This window comes from Pseudonaja textilis, chromosome Z, assembly GCF_049901715.1.
Source record: "Pseudonaja textilis isolate UNSWEBS1 chromosome Z, rPseTex1.2, whole genome shotgun sequence".
Classification (NCBI taxonomy): Eukaryota; Metazoa; Chordata; class Lepidosauria; order Squamata; family Elapidae; genus Pseudonaja; species Pseudonaja textilis.
The window spans coordinates 123,760,806-123,782,972 of NC_142008.1; the positions used below are offsets into that span (position 1 = coordinate 123,760,806).

Below are 22,167 nucleotides of genomic sequence, written 5' to 3' on the forward strand. Positions count from 1 at the left end.
GCACCAAATAAAACATAAAGTCCAATGTCTGCCCTTCTTGCACCGAGTTTGTTGTCTGTAAACTTATTTCACGAGTTCTGTGAATGCAAAATTGGCTGGACTTGAATTTTCATTCGTGTGGTGCGTCTTGGCAAGAGAATGCATGATTCCACTTGCTCGTAGCCATCGATCCGTTTCAAAATTCAAATGTTCTTTTAGGTTGTTTTCCCTATCCCCAAATATTTTACTCTGTGTGTTTATTGTGGCTTGTTATTTACTTTGGTTTCATTCAGTAACGCTTGCGGGCCGTTTCTGCTGAAATCTGTAGGTTAAATCGGTGTATTTTAATTTCCGTGGCTTTTAAGGTGTGAATGTCAACTCCCAGAATTCCCCGGCCAGCATAGACGTAGCTGATGACCTTGACCTTACAATATTGGCCTTTTCATTTTTTCCACCCCTAACACACAATTTGCTGTTTTCCAATAAATGTACCCAATGGCATCATCATCGCTCAGCAAAAATCTCAAGATCATTTAACGACCTCATAATCCCTTGCGGGGTGATGTCAAAGCAACTGAATGGAGCTAGCAGTCTATTTACTGGCCGGATGCCCTTTCTGTTGCCAGTGCAGAGTTTTGTTCAGCAGATATATTCTTTATTGTGCCAAGAGAGAGAAATATCTGCCTCTATCTACCCTAAGATCAAATTCACAGCCTCCTGATTGTGAAGCGAGCTCTACGTCTAGGCTGCTGCACCGCTCCAAATCTCAAGATCACATCCGTAATTACCGACAATGTCACCAATGTGTGTGTGAATGGTCTGTGCCCTAGTGTGTGTGGGGTTTAGTATGTATGTATATTATATATAGTTCACCTGTTGAGTACTTCGTTGTGCTCTCTTGACAAGTTTATAGTCCTCATGGAGAAGTTGCTTCATTTTCACCCCAGCCGGCAACCTTCCCATCGCACAAGCCTTGTGGGATCTACATTTGGTGAGGTCACAACATGGCTTATTTCCTCCTGACCTCCGATTCTTACTTTACAGCTGGAATTTTTTAGGAGCCGGGCGCGAACTCAAGCTTAGAGAAATAGTAAAAAGAACATTTTTTAAAAACTCACTTTCTTTTGCTATGGAACTAGGTTCGAGATACCGAAATATAGCTTGTGGTAGAAGAGACGCCAGTAAATAATCTTCGAATTCTTCTTCGCTTATTGTGGTTTCCATTATCCTGTTTGGCTGGTTTATGATTTAAAGCACGAGGATGAACTTAATATTGTACCTTAATTGCGTTGTACAAATGCAACCGCAGATTTTAACACCAGAAATAAATTATGTGGTAACGGAACATGCCCAGCACTGATCGTCCTTGACTTAACGACCAGGATTGAGCCCAAAATTTATGTTGGTAAATAAGACATTTGTTCAATGAGCTTTCCCACATATATACATACATATAACAACAATAATAATAGGATGTTCCCGTGGGAGGGTTTAAAATGTCAAGAAAACAGGAGGGAGGTGTGTGGGATACATTCGCCATTTTGAGATATTTGTAAAAAGAATAAAGGCGGTGTATAAATAAATAAAATGGAAATAATTAAACTAATATGCTGGTCGTGACAATGTGACCGAAATCCACCCCTTTTTAATGGGGATTATAACAGGGGGGTCTCCAGCAGACATTCTGACTTTTTTGTTTGACTCTTTCCTGACCAAAAATAACTTTCAATGAAGAATAATACTCATTTTTTAAATGTGAGTGTATATGTATGTGTGTATGTACACATACACACACACAAACTCCCCAGCAGCTCTGAAAAAATTACCAACTCTGCTACCGATCTGCAGTTTGGGGTAGGGGGCGAAATAGAATCAATGTCTGCCAAGATTCTACTCCACCAAAAAAAAACCCCACATTGCTAGTTTGTTTTTTTAAAAAACATCCTAAAGGAACATACAGGAAACTTCACTCCAGTCTCGGGTGTATATTATTCTTATTGTTATTATTATTAACCGGTCAGTTGTTGAGTTGTTCTTCCTCTTTTCTTCCAAGAAGAGGAGGAGGAAGAGGCCTTGTTGGGGTCCTTGAAGCTCTTTGAACCTGGTGGTTTTCTTGCAGACGCTTTCATGACCCAACTAGGTAACAACATCATTGCTAGAAGAGAATGGGGTTTGTGGAGGAGGAGGAGGAGGAAGAGGACTGTGGGGTCCTTGGTGGTCTCTGAGCTTGGCTGCTTTCTTGCAGACATTTCATGACCCAACTAGGTAATATCGTCAATGCTAGGAGGGAGTGGGGTTTGCTCTCTGTTTCTATACTAATGGCTCACCCTGTTAGCGTTAGTAGTGGGAATGTTCTTTTGTGGTTTCTTCATTAGTCTGTGGTTTATTGTTTGACAGTTTGTCTGAGTTGGCAGTTCCTACTTCCTTAATTGGTGTATTGTTTACTTCTTGTTTGCTGGTCTAGCGTTAATCTTGGTGTTAATCTCGGCTCATCTGGGCATTGACAGTTAGCAAGTTGGTGTTTGGGCCCTTTTGTTTCCTTTTTAGCTTTTGGATTCTCTCTTTTCAATGGTGTGTAGATGTTGTTTATCTCTCCGTGCCAGTTGATGGCTAGGTTTGTCTAAAGGCCATGTTTTCAGGAATTCTCTTGCTTTTGGGGACTTGATCTAGGCTACAATGCTCACTCCCTAGCCCTAGTAAAACCATTACCGTCTTCTACCACCTCTTAGTTAACAACAGCTTAATCAGATAAGGACAACCAAGAAGTAAACACCATTTCCAGCTAGACTGACAGGAGGACCCACCTGTATAGAAACAGAGAGCAAAAAGCCATTCCTTTCTAGCACTTGATGATGTTCCCTAGTTGGGTCATGGAATGTCTGTAAGAAAACGAAAGTTCAGAGACCACCGAGGACCCTACAGTCCTCCTCTTCCTCCTTTTCACAGACCCCATTCCCTTCTGCCACTGATGATGTTCCCTAGTTGGGTCATGAAATGTCTGAAAGAAAACCACTAAGCTCAGAGAGCACCAAGGACCCCAGAGTCGTCTTCTTCTTCTTCTTCTTCTTCTTCTTCTTCTTCTTCTTCTTCTTCTTCTTCTTCTTCTTCTTCTTCTTCTTCTTCTTCTTCTTCTTCTTCTTCTTCTTCTTCTTCTTCTTCTTCTTCTTCTTCTTCTTCTTCCTCCTCCTCCTCCTCTTCTTCTCCTCCTCTTCTTCTCCTCCTCCTCCTCCTCCTTCTTCTCCTTCTGCTTCTCCTTTTTCTTCTTTCTTTTTCTTCTTCATCATCATCATCATCCAAATTTATTTCCTGTCCATCTCACTGACTCTTGGGGTTTCTCTTAGCTACAATGCTACCTAGAGAAGACTGCTAACCATGTTTACCTGGATACAAGCCTGGGCTTGAGCTGGGATCCACATCACCAGGGAATCCATGGTGCACCGATTGCAATTTTGGGCAGGAAGCCCCATGCATATCCCTCAATCATCCACTAATATGAATTAAAGATTAAATACAGGGTGTGCTTCATTTCCCCGACGCTCTGCGGAGGCAGATAAATGGTACTGGGGTGGTTAATCCGCTTTGCAAAACAAGTGTCAGTGGTATTTGAATGACTCACCCCTATTTACATGAAGGATACAAGTCCGCGTAAGACGGTGATTCTCAACCTCAGCAATTTTAAGATGGGTGGACTTCTACTCCCAGAATTCCCCAGCCAACATGGAGGTCAGCCATGTTGGTAACTTTAAGATAGGGGGACTTCAGTTCCCAGAATTCCACAGACAATATGGCTGTTAGCAACCTCAGACACTTTAAGATGGGTGAACTTCAACTCCCAGAATTCCTCAGACAATATGGCTGCTAGTAAACTTGGTAACTTTAAGATGGGTGGACTTCAACTTCCAGAATTCCTCAGACAATATGGCTGCTAGTAACCTTGGTAACTTTAAGATGGGTGGACTTCAACTCCCAGAATTCCCCAGCCAACATGGAGGTCAGCCATGTTGGTAACTTTAAGATAGGGGGACTTCAGTTCCCAGAATTCCACAGACAATATGGCTGTTAGCAACCTCAGACACTTTAAGATGGGTGAACTTCAACTCCCAGAATTCCTCAGACAATATGGCTGCTAGTAACCTTGGTAACTTTAAGATGGGTGGACTTCAACTCCCAGAATTCCCCAGCCAACATGGAGGTCAGCAACCTCGGACACTTTTAAGATGGGTGGACTTCAACTCCCAGAATTCCCCAGCCAACATGGAGGTCAGCAACCTCTGACACTTTTAAGATGGCTGGCTGGCTGGGGAATTCTGGGAGTTGAAGTCCACCCATCTTAAAGTAGCCAAGATTAAGAAACATTAATCTATGGATTCCCTACCCTAGATTTCTGAACTCTTCACACCAAAATCAATTTCAAGAACACAGTCTGCCAGCTAAACGCTCCCCAGAACTCTTGGTGCGGTTTTGGGGTGCAACCTGACCATGCCCTGGGTGCAAAGTCTCAATTCAGGCCAGGACTCCCCCAAAATCCTTGCAGCCGGGCCTCCTTCTGCTCCTCATATCTTGCCAGAGATATACATGCAGAGCGTGTCCCGCACCTTCTCTGACCGTGCGGCGGGCTTAATGCGTGTATCAGGCCGCTGCAGAGGCTGTTCGAAGGTGGCGGCCAGCTGCCTAGCCTCCATTTCCCACTTCTCCTCGTAGGCCTCTCCTTTCTCCTCACAGATGTTGTGCAGGACGCAACAGGCCGAGATGAGGCGGGGAAGGTTCTCCACCGCACAATCGTTGCGTCCCGTCAGGCAGCGCCACCGGCCCTTCAGGCGGCTGAAGGCTTCTTCCAGGGGTTCCTGGCATCGGCTCAACGTGGTATTGAAGGCCTCCTTGGTCTCATCCAGACCTTCAGCGTAGGGCACCATCAACCACGGAAGGAGAGGGTAGGCTGGCCCTCCTAAGATGACCCGAGGGACCGATACACCATTGATCTCCATGGAAGCAGGCATGAAAAGCGTCCCTTCCTGCCCTTTGGTGAACAAGGTGGACTTGTTGAAGATCTTGGCTTCGTGAGTCTTGCCGGGCCACCCTGCACTCAGATGGGTAAACTTCCCTTGATGGTCCACCAGAGCTTGCAAGGCCATCGAGTAGTAGCCCTTGGTGTTGACGTACTCGGATGCTTGGTGAGGAGGGCACAAGATAGGCATGTGGCTGGTGCCCACCACACCGGCGCAGTTGGGGAACCCCCTGGCTTCAAAGCCGCGGATGATATCAGCCAGGTTGTTCCCTACGTTCACCGTGGAGCGCATCAAGACCCTCTGAATGGCCCGGCAGACCTCCAACACCACTGAGCCAGCGGTGGACCTGCCCACGCCGAATTGGTTGCCGACGTCGCGGTAGCAGACAGAGGTGGCCAGCTTCCAGAGGGCGATGGCCACCCGTTTCTCCACGCTCAGCGGGATCCGCATCCGCGTCTTCTGGCGCTGCAAAGCCGGAGCCAGCCGGGCACACAGGTTCAAGAAGGTCGCCTTGGACATCCTGAAGTTCTGCAACCACTCGCCATCGGTCCCAGGTCTCCAGAACGGTCCGGTCCCACCACTCGGTACTGCGTGGCCGAGCCCAGAAGCGCCTTTCCACCGAACGGAGGCGTCCACCGCGCCTGAAACCGGCACTGCAGGTCTGTCTGGCCAGGAAGACCTCTTCCTCTTCGGCATCCTCCTCTTCCTCTCCTTTCCTCTCCTCCTCCTCCTCCTCCTCTTCCTTCTCCTCCGCCAGGTCTTCGTCTTCGTCCTCCTCTCCTCCTCGCCACCGTAGGGAGTGCAGGAAGGCCCACCGACGTCGGGAGGCTGCGGCCGAAGAGGCTTCCCGCGGGCTCGTAGGTACTCCATCATCAGAGCGCCAGATTGCACCACGTACAAGAGAGCCGCTTCCTGCCGGGCGGTGTCCATGTTGGACATCGCTGGAAGAGAAGAGAAACGAGGATTTTTTAAAAAAAAATGGCTGCATCTCTCCTTACAGGGCACTATGGCTGGCTGGGGAATTCTGGGAGTTGAAGTTCGCCCAAGTTGTCAGGTTTGGACAACATAAGCAATTAAAACATTGCTCTTTCATCTTTTCCTCTCCTGTAAAAGCCTTGTCTGTCTTTTTTCTTTTTTCTTTCTTTCTTTCTTTCTTTCTTTCTTTCTTATCTTTCTTTCTTATCTTTCTTTCTTTCCTTTTTCTTTCTTTCCTTTCTCTTTCTTTCCTTTCTCCTTCTTTCTCTCCCACCTTCCCTCCTTCCTTTTTTCTTTGTCTTTTTCCTCCCTCTCCCTTTTTCTGTCTTCTCTCCTTCCTTTTCTTTTTCTTTCTTTCTCCCTTTCCCTTTCTCTCCTATCTTTTCCCTTTCTTTCTTTTCTTCCTTTCTTTCTGTTTCTTTCTCCCTCCCCCTTTTTCCATTTTCTCTCCTTCCTTCCTTTCTTTCCTTCCTACCTTCCTTCCTCTCCTTCCATTTTTTTTCTTTTCCTTTCTTCATTCAATTTTCCTTCCTTCCTTCCTTCCTTCCTTCCTCTCCTTCCTTCCTTCCTTATGCTCCCACCCACATCCATCCATCCATCATGACTATTCCCTTCTGCATCCCACCACACTGCCCCTTGTAACAGCCGCTACCCAGGATCTTATCCATCTGACTTCTACACAGGACCACACAAATCTCGACTAGCCTTCCTCATGGGGTTGTTGTAGCATGCACCGATTAGAAACTCTTTTCGACTGGATTGCAAACCGCTATAGAGAACGCATAGAATAGAATAATAACTTTATGGTCACTTTGAATGTACACTAATAGGTATATATTAGAGTGAAATTCCGTGGCAGACAGCTCTCAAAGGAAAGGAATAGAATAGAATAGAATAGAATAGAATAGAATAGAATAGCGGTATTGTCATTGTATTCTACAAATACAATGAAATTTGAAAAGGTCATCATCTCCAGTATATACTGCATACTATAACAGAATAAATAAATAAATACGGAATTGTGCATATAAATACAGAGTTATGCATAATATTTAATATTAAAGCCGTGCATTCCTCCTCCCGTCGAGTGTCTACCCGGTTCACACAATCCCCTTCCTCCGCTGCCATCTCTCCTTCGCAATTTTTTTTTCCCATCCCTCAATTCTTTTTTCTTTTCTTTTTTTTTGCAAGGGTTGCAAACATAGCCAGCATGAACAAACCTTCTGGATTTGCCATCGCCGGATAGATCGATGTTCCAAGGACTTGGGAGAAGAAGGAGAGGAGTGAAAAAGAAAATCGGAATGGAGATGGAGGAGAAAGAGAGAGAGAGGGGGGGAAAAAAAATCTGAAGTATTATCTACGGAGGAGAAAAAGCAAAAGCAATTGGAGTCGAGATTGGCAATTCAAGGGTTAACCCGACCCGGGGAGAAAGGGAGGGGTCGTAAAAGCTGGAGCGAGAAGGAAAGACTCCGCCCACTTCTCCTAAGCAACGGGCCTGACCCCGCGCACGCGTAGAACCTCTCCTTTTGTTCCCTGAATAGGACCAGCGAGGAAAGAACGGGAAATGCAAATGAACAGCGATGCCATTGGCTGGGCGGGCGTCCCCACCTCCTTTCCGATGGTGGAGGAGTGAACGGCGGTGAAGCTGCGCGCCAGGACTCTGAATCCAGGAATCCGAGTTCAAATCTCTGTGGGGGCCTGATTTTTTTTTTTTTGCGACATTTATTTATTTTATTTTATTTGTCAATTGATTTACAAGATAATAGGTATAAGTATAAACATAGTTATAAAATTCTTTTTAGTCTGGCCAAATTCTCCTTCATAAATATCTTTTTATGGCAAAAATGTTTAAATTAGGTAGCGACAAAAGCAATCATTTGCAGAACCCACACACTGCATGAAAAGATTTAATGCTGAATTGATCAGCTGCCTATGGATATTCAGAAGCGAGACATGCAGAAATTAAAAGAGCTCTCTGCAAACTTCAATCTTAATTGGTATTTTTAAGTTGCGGTTTTTTTTAAAACAAGTAACAGTATTTTTCAATGGGGGGGAGACTTGAACTGGGTGGACTTCCAACTCCCAGAATTCCCTAGTCAGCCATGTTGGCTGAAGAATTCTGGGAATTGAAGTCCACCCATCTTCAACATCCCAAGGTTGAAAAACCATGGTTCACAGTAGTGTTTTTCCACCTTGGCTGGCAACTTGAAGATGATTAGACTTCATCTCCCAGAATTCTTCAGCCAACATGGGTGACTAGGGAATTCTAGGAGTTGAAGTACCAACTTTGAAAAATCATGGTTCACGGCAGTGTTTTTCTAACCTTGGCAACTTTAAGATGGCTGGACTTCATCTCCCAAAATTTCTCAGCCAACATGGCTGACTAGGGAATTCTGGGAGTTGAAGTCCAATCAAGAGTTACCAACTTTGAAAAATCATGGTTCACAGCAGTGTTTTTAATCTTGGCAACTTTAAGACGCTTGGACTTCAACTCCCAGAATCCCCTAGGCACCATGTTGGCTGAGGAATTCTGGGAGCTGAAGTCCAGCCACCTTAAAGTTACCGACATTGAAAAACAATGGTTTACAGTGTTTTTAGTGTTTAATATTTTAAAATTCCCAAAGAAAGCTGGGTCTCTGGAGCAAATGTCCAGGGACCCGCCCACCTCTTTTGCCAGATTCTGCTGCCTTTTTTTCCCAGCTGATGAGTCATACATTTTTCTCCCCTGGGGAAAGATGGCCACCAGGAGATCACGCCATGTTTCACGAGCCACCCGGCGATGAGAGGGCGGGCATGCTCACAAGAGCAGGTGGATCTAGAGGAAATTTCAGGTGGAGACGGGAATGTTTTCACATGGCCACCGGTGTGTGTGTCTCATCCACAAAGGCGGAGAAATTAGCATTTCTCAGGCTGGATCTGATGGGATCCCAGCCATCTGGCCCCGGGCCAGATACAGCGTCTCTCTTGAAAGTCTAAACGCTTCATATTTTTGGCCTTTACACTTACCGCTGCTCATTTAGCAACCATTTGATGTTGCAACGGCACTGAAAAAAAGTGACTCGCACTTATGACCATGGTCACATGATCAGAATTCAGGCACTTGGCAACTGGCATGTATTGACCATGGTTGCCACATCTTCCTGGGTCATCGGATCACCTTTTGTGACCTTTCCCAGATGGCTTCGGATGAGCCAAACCAGGGGGTCGGCAACTCTAAACAATCAAAAGAGCCATTTGGATCCGTTTCCCATAGAAAAAAAAAAAAAAACAACCCACCAGGAGCCACAAAAGATGAAGGAGCCACATGCGGCTCCAGAGTCGCAGGTTGCCGACCCCTGAGCCAAAGTCAAAGGGGAAACTGGATTCGTTTAATGATGGCGTGATTCACTTAACAAGCAGCTCGCTTAGCAATGGGAATTTTGGATAAATCCTGGAGTTGGGAGGGGGCAGTGGCAAACAAATAGGACCGTCCTCTTGATCCTTAGTTCAGCCTTTCAGAAGGTTTAGGGTTGCAGGTTTGAGAATTCCCATCCAGGGTGTCCACCAGCCAGCCACTGATCTGGAGACCACGAAATTTAGGAAGACCACCCTAGATTCCTTCTAGATATCTGAAATCTAACCTAGAATAAAACTATCCCAAGTTGCTGAAAAAAAATGGAAGAATTTCAAGTTGGGAATTTTTTTGGGTGTGTGTGTGTGTGTGTCATAATTAGAATTTATAGCATTTTATCACCGACTATTCAAAAATCCGATTTCCTTGGGCAAAAACACAAAGTTAAACTTCTTAAAGGTGATCTCGAAAACCACAAAAAACCCACCCTCTTGTGACTTCTAATTCCCCCCATTAGGAAAATGGTTCTTTGACCCTAGGCTCCCAGAGTTGGACAAGACTCCAGAGGTCATCTATCCCACCCCTGCTCAGTTTAGGATCTGCTGAAATTTTTTGCTTCTGTTTCAAGATGTCCGCTGAAGGAGAATTAACTTCGCTAACCTCTTTTTGAGTCAACTAGTTTAATTTTTTTTTTTCAAAATAACTCAAAGGAGTTCCAGAAAGGATAACTTCTAGTATATTCAATGCATTATACGGTGTTTACTCAAAAGCTTAGATAATCACCACTTTCCTCGATAAGGAAATAGAAATTAAAATACACTGATTAAACTAAGATACAATGTCCAGACAAGCCACTAAGCTCAGCTAAGCGTTTTAAATTTCTCCTGGAGTTTTTATTTTTATATTTTATATACCGTGTTTCCCCCAAAATAAGACCCTCTCTTATATATATATATGATATATATATATATGAAAATAAGACCTGGTTTTTGTAGTGGCCAAATATATATACATATATATGTATATGCATGTGTGTATATATATGTATATTTGGCCACTACAAAAGGCACCAGGTCTTATTTTCAGGAATGTCATCCACTGACTATCCTCACTTGTGCATATCACCCTGGCCTCCTTTTCACTGTCAAAGGCCTCTGCAGCTGATAACAGTTCCGGATTGATCCGGAGCTTTGTTCTCAGCTCCAGAGGCCTTCAGGAGAGCCTTGCCAGCCTTGCTGGCTGCAGAAGAAATGGGCCGGCCAGGCAGGTGTCGGAGTGTGCGAGGCCTGGCTACACCTGTCCAAAGGTAAGTAGTAGGGCAGCTCCACCCCCCCATCTCCATTCTAGTTTATTTTTACCCGTCCACTCTGGAGTGGGCGGGATCTTCATTAGGGCTTATTTTGGGGGTAGGGCTTATATTGGGTGCATGTGCAAAAATCAAGCTAGGACTTACTTTCAGGGTAGGTTGTATTTTGTGGGAAACAGGATAGTTATTGGAAATTTCCTTATACGTAGTCCTCAACTTATAACTGTCCATTTAATGACCATTCAGAGTTACAGCATCCCTGAAAAAAGTGACTTATGACTCACACCTACAACATCCCCATCATCACACATCACATGATTAAAATTCAGACACCTGTCAGCTGGTTCGTATTTATGATGGTCACAGTGGTCACGTGATCCCTTTTTGCAGCCCTCTGACGAGCAATATCCGCGGGGAAGCCAGATTTGCTTAACAACTGTGGGACTCCCTGAATGACTGCTGTGATTCACTTAACAACTGTGGCAGGAAAGGTCATCAAGCGGAGTGAAACTCAACAAATGTTTCATTTAAGCGAAAGAAATTCTGGGCTCAATTGCAGTCATAAATCGAGGACTAGCTGTACAGGTTAAATCAGTGTTTATTGACCTTGGTAGCTTTGAGACTTGTGGACTTCAACTCCCAGAATTCCCCAGCCAGACAACCACTCAGAGACCAATTGCCCAATCCAGATAGGTATATTGAAGTTAACTTAAAGGGTTCTATTTACAATATTCATTGCCTTAGGCCAGGTGTACCCAACCTTGGCAACTTTAAGATTTGTGGACTCCCAGAATTCCCCAGTCAGCCATGGAGGACAACTTCCTTAATAGATGGTGGGTATGCAGTAAGTGTAATATATCTCGACTTCAGCAAAGTGAAAAAAAGAGCTGGCTGGGGAATTCTGGGAGTTGAAGTCCACGAGTCTTAAATCAGGGGTCTCCAATCTTGGCCACTTTTAAGATTTATGGACTTCAACTCCTAGAATTCCCCAGCCAGTCATATAGGATAACTTTCTCAATAGATGGTGGGTATGCAGTAAACATAATATATCTTGACTTGAAAAAAAAGAGCTGGCTGGGGAATTTTGGGAGTTGAAGTCCATCAGTACTAAATCAGAGTCTCCTACCTGGGCCACTTTAAGATGGGTGGACTTCAACTCCCAGAATTCCCCAGCCAGCCATGGAGGGTAACTTTCTTCATAGATGGTGGGTATGCAGTAAACATAATATAACTTGACTTCAGCAAACTGTGAGAGAGAAAAATAGCTGGCTGGGGAATTGTGGGAGTTGAAGTCCACGAGTTCTTAAAGGTTGAGAAAAAAAAACACCTCTTCATAAAGAACCCGTGAGGCTCCTTATATACACTTCCAACATCCCTTTTACAGGCCAACACAGCTTTGCTGCAACCCAGCTGGTGTCACAACCAAGCGCAGCGCGCCGAGTTGCCTGTAATGGCGAGACAATTGCACAAGCTGTGTTGTCGCAAGGACCTCTCTTGACAAGGGAGCGTGGGATCACTTCCCGTCTTGCAACCCATTTGCGTCAGGAATTTGTCTATTACCATCACCTCCTCTGCAGTGCTGGGTTGTTTTTAACCTTCTGGGCTTTAAGGACAATACAAACTCTTTTTAAAAATACACAGTTCTCAACTTATGACCGTCTGAAGATACTTTAACAATGGCCTTGCTTAGCAACGGACATTCAATTTTCCCAGCCAGCCAAAGAAAATCAGTGGAGGAAACGATATTCCTGATTTATTTATTTGCCTCTGACCAAAAAAAAAGACCCTAAAATTGTGCCCATGTGTAGAATGCTCTGCCACCTCATCGTTGTTCAGCTTGGTGTGACAGTGAAAAAAAAAAGACACTTAACAACCATTAGACAGACAGATAATCAGAGTTGGAAGGGACCTTGTAGGTCATCTAGTCCAACCCCCCGCCCAAGCAGGAAACCCTACATCATTTTTGACAGGTGAGAGTCCAATCTCTTCTTGAAAGCCTCCAGGAATGAAGCTCCCACAACTTCTGAAGGCAACTTCTGTTTCATTCGGTTGATTGTTCTCTCACTGTCAGAAAGTTTCTCCTTATTTCCAGGTTGAATCTCTCCTTGTTCAGTTTCCATCCATTATTCCTTGTCTGGCCTTCGGGGGATTTGGAAAATAGCCACTTCTTCTCTGTGGCAAATCTTCAAATATTGGAAGACTGTTCTGATGTCTCCCCTGGTCTTTTTGTTCATTAAAATCTAATCCGATTAACAGAGCTGGAAGGGACCTGATAGGTTATCTAGTCCAACCCCCACCCCCTCAAATATTGGACTACTGCTATCCTGTCTCCCCTGGTCCTTCCCTGGAGTAGCCAAGCCCAGTTCCTGCAACCATTAATCGTATGTTTTAGCCTCCAGTCCCCTCATCACCCTGGTTGCTCTTCTTCTCTGCACTATTTTTTACGACTCTCAAATCTTTTTATAGTGTGGTGACCAAAATGGGATGCAGTGCTTTGGGTGTGGCCTTACTAAGGCTTTATAGAGCTTTAGACCTTTTTCCCAACCGTGTGGAGGGGGGAAAGGTTGTGAAATCAGGCGTGGCTTTTTTAAAGCACTGAAACTTTTCTGCCGTGCCCTTTGTAAGTTTGAACAGCCGCTAAACCAATGCTCACGGGGTGGGATTCGACCGGTTTGGACCAGTTTGAGCGAACTGGCTGTTAAGTTTGCACCTGGTTCACCGAATCAGTATTTGAACAGACCGCCTGGCTCCGCGTACCCAGCCCCTCCCCTCCAAGGAGTCTCCACGTGGCCCATTTTTGAGGCAGGGCTCGCCCAGAGGCTCTGGGAGGGGGAGGGGGAAAACGGGCCTTCCAGAAGTCCAGAAACGGGCCTGCTTCAGGCTTCTGGCGGGCCTCTGTAGCCCAGGGGAGGCCATTTTCATCCTCCCGGAGGCCTGAGGGAAGCCTCCGGATTCTGGGGAAGGCAAAAAACGGCCCTCCCAGAGTTCCGGTAGGCCACACCCACCATGGCCACACCCACCCAGCAACTGGGCAGTGAACAGTTGCTGGGATTTTTGAATCCCACCCCTGCCAATGGTCATACGTCAAGGACCACCAAGTTGGAATGTTCTTCGCTCTAATTGCATTTCAGGCTGGCGCGGCTTGATAAAAAATCTGTAGGGATTTGCTTAAATAAATAAAGTGGCAACTCATTTGATGGCCGTTATGCTTAACGGTGGAAACGTTTTTTCCCCACGCTATCGGAGCTTCAAACAGCTGCTGAACGTACGGTTGTAAAGTTGAGGGTTACGTCCATTCAAGCTATTTTCCAAATCCCCCGAAGGCCAGACAAGGAATAATGGATGGAAACTGAACAAGGAGAGATTCAACCTGGAAATAAGGAGAAACTTTCTGACAGGGAGAACCCTCAACCGATGGAACAGAAGTTGCCCTCGGAAGTTGTGGGAGCTTCATCCCTGGAGGCTTTCAAGAAGAGACTGGACTGCCCATCTGTCAGAAATAGTATAGGGTCTTCTGCTTGGACAGGGGGGTTGGACTAGATGACCTACAAGGTCCCTTCCAACTCTGCTAATCCCCCAGGGAGAACCATCAACCCATGGAACAGAAGTTGCCCTCGGAAGTTGTGGGAGCTTCATCCCTGGAAGCTTTTAAGAAGAGATTGGACTGCCATCTGTCAGAAATGGTGTAGGGTCTCCCGCTTGGGCTGGGGGTTGGACTAGATGACCTACAAGGTCCCTTCCAACTCTGATTATCTGTTATCATTTTCTATACATGTTGTTTTGTCTCTCACTGGAAAACCTCTTCTGTATTCCCACTTATTTCCCTCCCCACCCCAAACGGCATTTAAAACGAGCCAGCTGCGTATGTAGCAGCAGCCAAAAAACCCAAATCCGATCCTGGGTTGTATAAACAGAGGCAGAGAATCAAAATCATATGAAAGATTAGTGCCACTCTGTAAAGCATTAGTAAGGCCACACACCTGGAATCCTGCACCCAGTTTTGGTCACCACGTTACACACACACAAGATGCCGAGACTTTGGAAAAAGTTCAGAGAAGGGCAACTAAGAGGATTAAAAGGCCTGGAGACTAAAATATATGAAGAATGTTTGCAATATTTGGGTTTGACTAGTCTAGAGAAAAGAAGACTAGGTGGGACATGATAGCAGTCTTCGAGTATTTGAGGGGCTGCCCCAGAGAGGAGGAGTGGGGGTCAAGCTATTTTCCAAAGCACCTGAAGGCCAGACAGGGAATAATGGATGGAAACCGATCCAGGAGAGATTCAACCTGGAAATAAGGAGAAAACTTTCTGACAGTGAGGACAATCAACCCATGGAACAGAAGTTGCCCTCAGAAGTTGTGGGAGCTTCATCCCTGGAGGCTTTCAAGAAGAGACTGGACTGCCATCTGTCAGAAATGGTGTAGGGTCTTCTGCTTGGGTGGGGTGGGGGGTTGGACTAGATGACCTACAAGGTCCCTTCCAACTCAGTTATGCTGCTATTAAGAAACAACACATGGGAACAAGCAGAGAGGCAACCCGGAATTTAAGGAGAAACTTCCTGACTGTGAGGATGATGAACCAGGGAAAAGATAAGTGGTGGATACTCCGAAAGGTGCTTTTTCACCCCCCAAGAGGCAACCGGACTCTCTGGTATTTCTTTGAAGACGTGTCACTTCTCATCTTCTTGGAGAATCTTCCTGCTCAGGAGAAGCGAAACGCCACCGGATTCTAATTCTAAAATGGTATAGGATCCCCTTCTTGAGAGGCTGGAGTAGGTTCCCAGGTGTTTTTTGTTGTTTTGAGAAGGTCCCAGGTTTGGTCCAGCCCAACCAGATCATGCCCCGGGCTCAGAAGGAAGACGTGACTGCCATAAACCATCCAAACACCCATCCTTTGAAGTCACTGGTCAATTTGAAGATGCTTCTGAGGTTAAACTATGCCAGCCATGCTGAGCAGCTCCCAGAGGGAAGGCCGCTGAGTCAGAGAGCCAGACTGGCGAGAATGCATCGGTGCCTTCACCACCGTTTCCTGACCTGTCCCAAAGAAATTCTGCGTGGCTTGGTCCGAATCAGATTCATCAGAATAGAGCCGGGAGGGACCTTAGAGGTCCTCTAGTCCAGCCCCCCACCACTCAAGCAGGAGACAAGGATGGATTGAGGGAAGGGACTATTAGCATGGTGTCCAAGATCCTATTCCACCTACAATTTGTAACCCGGATTTTTGTCCTAGAGGTTGATAAGTGAATTATGCTTGTGTTTGTGTCTTGGTCTTTCAGCCGATCCCTGTAGTTCTTCAGTGACTCAGGCGGTCATTAAACAAATCCAGCTTCCCTCATTATCGGAAGCCGCTAGGAAAGGAGGATCCCGTGATTCCTATCCATTTTTTTAAATCTATGCCACCCAAATGTCGATTCCCACAGGATCTCGGGGATGCTGCTGTGAAGGCTGGTGGCACACCGCTTTTTCCGTTGCCGTTGCAACTTCGAACGGTCGCTAAGCGAGGACTGCCTGCCCAAAGGTGGAGCAGAATAATGGAAGGGAGAAACCAATTTATTTCTGCTTTGTTTGTTGGTTTTTAGAGGGAAGAAAAGAGGTTTTCCTGTCAGTGTTTTGCCAAGCACGGCGGGGAAAAAACACAAGGCTCGTGACCTAGATGTTGCCCACAAAAGCTCATTCGTTCTTTGATATTATTACTCAATTAAATTATTCAATTAAACAAATTAAATCCAATTTCAGGACAGGTAGCAGAACAGGCTAAATGGATATGGAATCCATGGACAATTAAAGAAGATTATTTATGATTTGCCCATGAACAATGAACGAGGGCAACAATGCTTTGAGCCAGAAATGAGCCAGAGAAGATCATTATGTCTAGCTTCTGTTCAGCAACAGGCAGTCCGTTCATTTAGGGATCATTTAAAGCACAGGGGGAAAAAAAAGGAACTGAGGGGCCAACTTTCACACTTGATCCTTGCAGCATCCTCCACGATCGCAGGATCAAAATTCAGAGGCTTGGCAACTGGCATGTACTTATGATGGTTGCAGTTTCCCAGAGTCACACGATTCCTCTTTTGTGAACTTCTGACGAGCCAAAACAATGGGCAAGCCAAGTGGAAAGCAAATAATTACATTAAAATAGAATACGTTTAGAATGGAATGGAATGACATAGAAATAGAATAGAACAGAAATAGAATAGAACAGAAATAGAATAGAATAGAAATAGAAATAGAATAGAATAGAATAGAATTAATAGAGAATACAATAAAATAGAATGAAATGGAATGGAATAGAAAATGGAAAGGAACAGAATAGAGTAAAATCGAATTAATAGAGAATAGAACACAGAATAGAATAAAACAGAAAAATGGAATGAAATAGAATAGAACAGAATAGAATAGAAAATAGAATAGAATGAAATGGAATACAAAAATGGAATAGAATGGAATAGAATGGAATACAATAGAACAGAGTTAATAGAGAATAGAATAGAAAAAATGGAATAGAATGGAATTGAACAGAAAAATGGAATGGAATAGAATGGAATGGAATAGAATTAATAGAGAATATAATTTGAATTAGAGTAGAATAAAATAGAAAAATGGAATGGAATGAAATGGAATAAAATGGAATGGAATAGAATAGAAAGAATAGAATAGAATTAATGGAGAATAGAATTAGAATAAAATAGAATAGAATAGAAAAACAAAATGGAATGGAATAGAATGGGGGGGTCCCAAAAGACAATAATCTATGATTATTATTTTAAATTGTGACAGGTTTTTAAAAAAAAAATATATTTATTGCTCTTTTTAAACTGAGCATTGCACATCACACAGATAAATCAACAAAACAAATCAAAACGGAAGTGATGGCTGTAAGGTTGGAGAAGCAGCAATGCAGCCCATCAACCGGCCGAAGCTGAATGGGATTTGTCGTCCTTTTTTTTAACCTCCCCTAAATTTCTACCCTATCAGATTTTTTTTTTAGTGATGGATACGGGTCGTCCTTGACTTACAACCACAAACGGGGGCCCAGATTTCTGTTGCTAAGTGAATTTTGCGCTGCTTTATGATCTTCCTTGCCACTGAGTTACCAACATAGTCATTAAGTGAATCCATTGACTTCGCTGTTCAGAAGGTCGCCAAAGGATATCAGGAGATTCCCAAGACGCTGCCCCCATCACAAAGGTGAGTCACTTTCAGCTTTGAACAGTGACTAAGTGAATAGTTGTAAGTTGAGAACTACCTGTATTCCCTTCTTCACCTACCCATCTATCTCCACGATGGCCAATCTATGGCATGTGCGCCCGGGGTAGCACACAAAGCCCTCTCTGTGGGCATGTATGCCATTGCCAGCTGGTCTTCACAGGCATTCTTCACTGAAGAACGGCCTGAAAAATGGCCTGAAAACAGCCCATAAAATGGCAGGAAAATGGCCGGAAACATGTCCTGAAAATGGCCCGGAAATACCCCCCCAAAATGGCTTGAAAATGGCTTGATTATGGCCCCCAAAACGGACTGAAAAATGACTTGAAAATGGCCCAGAAAATGGGCTGAAAATGGCCTAGAAAGTGGCCCGAAAACAGCCACAAAACAGCCAGAAAAATTGAGTGAAAATAGTTGGAAAAAGGCCTGAAAAATGGCCTGAATACGGCCTTAAAACAGCCTGAAAAATGGCCCGAAAACAGCCCATAAAATGGCAGGAAAATGGCCAGAAACATGTCCTGAAAATGGACTGAAAATGGCCCGGAAATGCCCCCACAAAATGGCCTGAAAATGGCTTGATTACGGCCCCCAAAACGGACTGAAAAATGGCTAGAAAATGTCCTGACAGTGGCCTGATAATGCCCCCCAAATGTCCTGAAAAATGGCTGGAAAAACGGCCCAGAAAATGGCCTGAAAAATGGCCTAGAAAATGGCCCGAAAACAGCCACAAAACAGCCAGAAAAATTGAGTGAAAATAGCCAGAAAAAGGCCTGAAAAACAGCCTGAATACGGCCTTAAACGGCCTGAAAAATGGCCTGAAAACCGCCGAAAAATGGCTTGAAAATAGCCTGAAAGCGGCCTGAAAATGGACTGAAAATGGCCCGGAAATGCCCCCACACAATGGCCTGAAAATGGCTTGATTATGGCCCCAAAAATGGACTGAAAAATGGCTAGAAAATGGCCTGACAATGGCCTGATAATGCCCCAAAATGGACTGAAAAATGGCTGGAAAAACGGCCCAGAAAATGGCCTGAAAAATGGCCTAGAAAGTGGCCCGAAAACAGCCAGAAAAATTGAATGAAAATGGCTGGAAAGGGCCTGAAAAACGGCCTGAATACGGCCTTAAAATGGCCTGGAAAATGGCCCGAAAACAGCCGAAAAATGGCTTGAAAATGGGCTGAAAAGCAGCCTGAATATGCCCTCTAAAGGGCCTGAAAAAAGGCCTGAAAATGCCCCCCCACCCATTGGCCAAAATACATGCATGTGCCCACCAGCTGGTCTTCAGGTTTCTGGTGCTCAGACGCGCACACATGCATACGCATGCCTGCATGTTCTGGTTTGGTTACTCGGTGCCGAAAAGGTTCGCCATCGCCGATCTGTTTGTTTCTTCAACCTTGTAGGTTGTCTTGGATGGATCTCTACTGATCAACACCTCCTTGCTGATGCATTGATGTTCTTCTGATCCACCATGGAGGCAGAGGTGGTCAACTTAGTTTTCCTCTTTTGGCTTGCCAAGTTTCCCCACTGGTGAGGAGAGGAAGGACAAGATTTATGGAAGAAGAAGAAGGAGAAGGAGAAGAAGAGGGGAGGAGGAAGAATTGGAGGAGGAGCAGGAGGAGGTGGAGGACAGCCCATCCTCTGAGTTGGCTTGGAGGCATCTGGGTGTAACTCACAAAGTGGAGAAGAGCCGGTTCAGAAGCGATTCATTTCTTCTCAATCCATCTTCATCCTCGAAAGGCGACCTTCTTCTTCTCTCCTTCCCCTTCTCAATCCCATCAGCAGGATGGACCAGAACGGATCTTCTCAGAACCAGCCCGGCCAACTGGTGATCTACAAAGCTCAAGTGACTACGGGGCAAGGCCTTTTAACCGGGACTTTCGATTTGATCTCCATCGCCTTGGTGGGCACCAACGGAGAAAGCCCCAAGAAATATCTGAACCAGTTTGGGATGACCTGCTGTCAAGGATCGGTAAGATTTGGGTCCGAGTCTCAAGAGATGGAAGTTGGGAGGTGATACTTTACTTCTTGGAATAGATTTTGGTCCAGAGAGACAACAGAATAACAGAGTTGGGAGGCACCTTGGAGGTCTTCTATTCCAACCCCTAGTCAACCTCCTATACCAAGGGTCTTCAAACTTGGCAAGTTTAAGACTTGTGGACTCCAACTCCCAGAATTCCTGAGCCAACATGACTGGAGGAGGAATTCTGGGAGTTGAAGTCCACAAGTCGTAAAGTGTCAAGTTTGAAGACCCCCCTGCCCTATACTATCTCAGAATAAAGCAGAATAGAATAGAGTTGGAAGGGACCTTGGAGGTCTTCTAGTCCAGCCCTCCGCTCAAGCAAGAGAACCTATGCCATCTCAGACACATTTCAGACAAATGGTTGGCCAATCTTGTCTTCAAAATCTCCAGGGCACCCACAACTTCTGGTGGCAAGCTGTTCCACTGGTTAATTGTCCTCACTGTTAGGAAGTTTCTCCTGAATTCCAGGCTGCTCCTCTCCTTGATTAGTTTCCATCCGTTGCTTCTTGTCCTTCCTTCAGGTGTTTTGGAGAATAGCCCCTCAAATACTGGAATATTGATATCAGGTCATCCCCGTTCCTTCTTTCCATCATGCTAGAGAAGACAAGGATATTGTAGGTCTGGTGTCACCACTTCTCCCAGTCCTCTTCTTTGCCAAACTGGCTGAGATGATCTTAGACGTAGAACTTTATTGTCACTCTGAATGTCACAAATTATACGACACGGAGAAACAACACAGTTCAGTTTGGATGTATAATGGTGGACTTGGAGGAACCAAGGATTGAGTAGACTTCAACTGACTTGGGACCAGGGGAGACATGATAGCAGTCTTCCAATATTTGAGGGGCTGCCCCAGCGAGGAGGAAAAGAGTCAAGCTATTTTCTAAAGCACCTTTGAAGGCCAGACAAGGAATAATGGATGGAAACTTAACAAGGAGAGATTCAACCTGGAAATAAGGAGAAACTTTCCGACAGTGAGAACCATCAACCAACGGAACAGAAGTTGCCCTCGGAAGTTGTGTGAGCGCCATCACTTGAGACCTTCAAGAAGAGATTGGACTGCCATTTGTCAGAAATGGTGTAGGGTCTCCCACTTGGGGGGGGGTTGGACTAGATGACCTACAAGGTCCCTTCCAACTCTGATTATCTGTCATCTGTTATCTTGGAGCTTTCTGAAGCTCTCTCTACTTGGGTTGACCCATCTATGGATCTGGGAGGGTTTGTGGTTGGACCAATAGAACAACCTCTGGATTTGTGGGTGGGGGGGCGCTTTCTGTCACACTCCACTTCAGATATTGACAGATCCATTTCTCAAACATCTGAACTGCTGGGGACTGAATCCAGATAGAGATTGAATCCAAACTTATTGTCTTTTTTTTTTCTATTGTGAGCACACTGGCACACATTAAAAATGAAATTCTGTTGCCGGCTCTCAAAAGAAAGTATATATCTACCTGTACACATACACAACACACATATACACATGCTATATACATACATACATACATACATACATACATACCATCCATACCTCCATACTCCATATCACCATACCTCCATACCTCTATACATACATGCCTCCATACCTCCACACTCCATACCTCCATACTTTCATACTCCATACCTCTACATTCCATACCTCTATACCACCATACTCCATACCTTTATAGATACATACCTCCATATCACCATACCTTCACACTCCATACCTCCATATTTTCATACTCCATACCTCCATATTCCATACCTCTATATCACCATACTCCATACCTCTACAGAAACATACCTCCATACCTCCACACTCCATACTTCCATACCTCCACATTTTCATACTCCATACCTTCATACCAAACTTGATTGCAGGAAATATGACTTCAGCAACAGAGTGGTCAATGTCTGGAATACTCTACCTGTGATTTCTTTCCCCAAACCCCAAAAACTTTAACCTTAGACTGTCTACTATTGACCTCACCCCTTTCCTAAGAGGTCTGTTGGGGGCGTGCATAAGCGCACCAATGTGCCTACCGTCCCTGTCCTATTGTTTATTTTTATTTTTCTTATATGTATCCATTTCATGTATTCATAACCATGTTTATATTTATACCTATTATCTTGTAAGTGATTGACAAATCAAATAAATAAGTAAATAAAATAAAATAAATTCCATACCTCCATGTTCCATATCTCCACACTCCATAACTCCAATCTCCCTATTTTCATACTCCATAACTCCATACCTTCATACTTCCATATTTGATACCTCTATACCACCCTACTCCATAACCTCCATATTTTCATACTCTATACCTCCATATTCCATACCTCTATACCACCATACTCCATAC

General features: G+C 44.7%; 2 protein-coding genes across 2 annotated transcripts in view; one reads left to right on the forward strand and one right to left on the reverse strand.

Moving 5' to 3' along the window:
- Window positions 1–2,161: 2,161 nt before the first annotated feature.
- On the reverse strand, window positions 2,162–8,529 carry LOC113455028 (uncharacterized). Its single transcript, XM_087917288.1, is given in 4 exon segments — window positions 2,162–5,531; window positions 5,533–5,926; window positions 7,181–7,317; window positions 8,524–8,529. Coding segments are annotated over 4 exon segments (1,536 nt in total). The 3' UTR covers window positions 2,162–4,532.
- An 11,001-nt stretch (window positions 8,530–19,530) lies between these two features.
- LOC113451315 (polyunsaturated fatty acid lipoxygenase ALOX15B-like) overlaps window positions 19,531–22,167 on the forward strand; it is a 43,623-nt gene continuing 40,986 nt past the window's right edge. Inside the window, exon 1 of the mRNA XM_026722681.2 lies at window positions 19,531–19,771. Coding sequence (XP_026578466.1) covers window positions 19,586–19,771 — 186 coding nt within the window. The 5' untranslated portion in view covers window positions 19,531–19,585. The remainder of the gene's footprint in view (window positions 19,772–22,167) is intronic.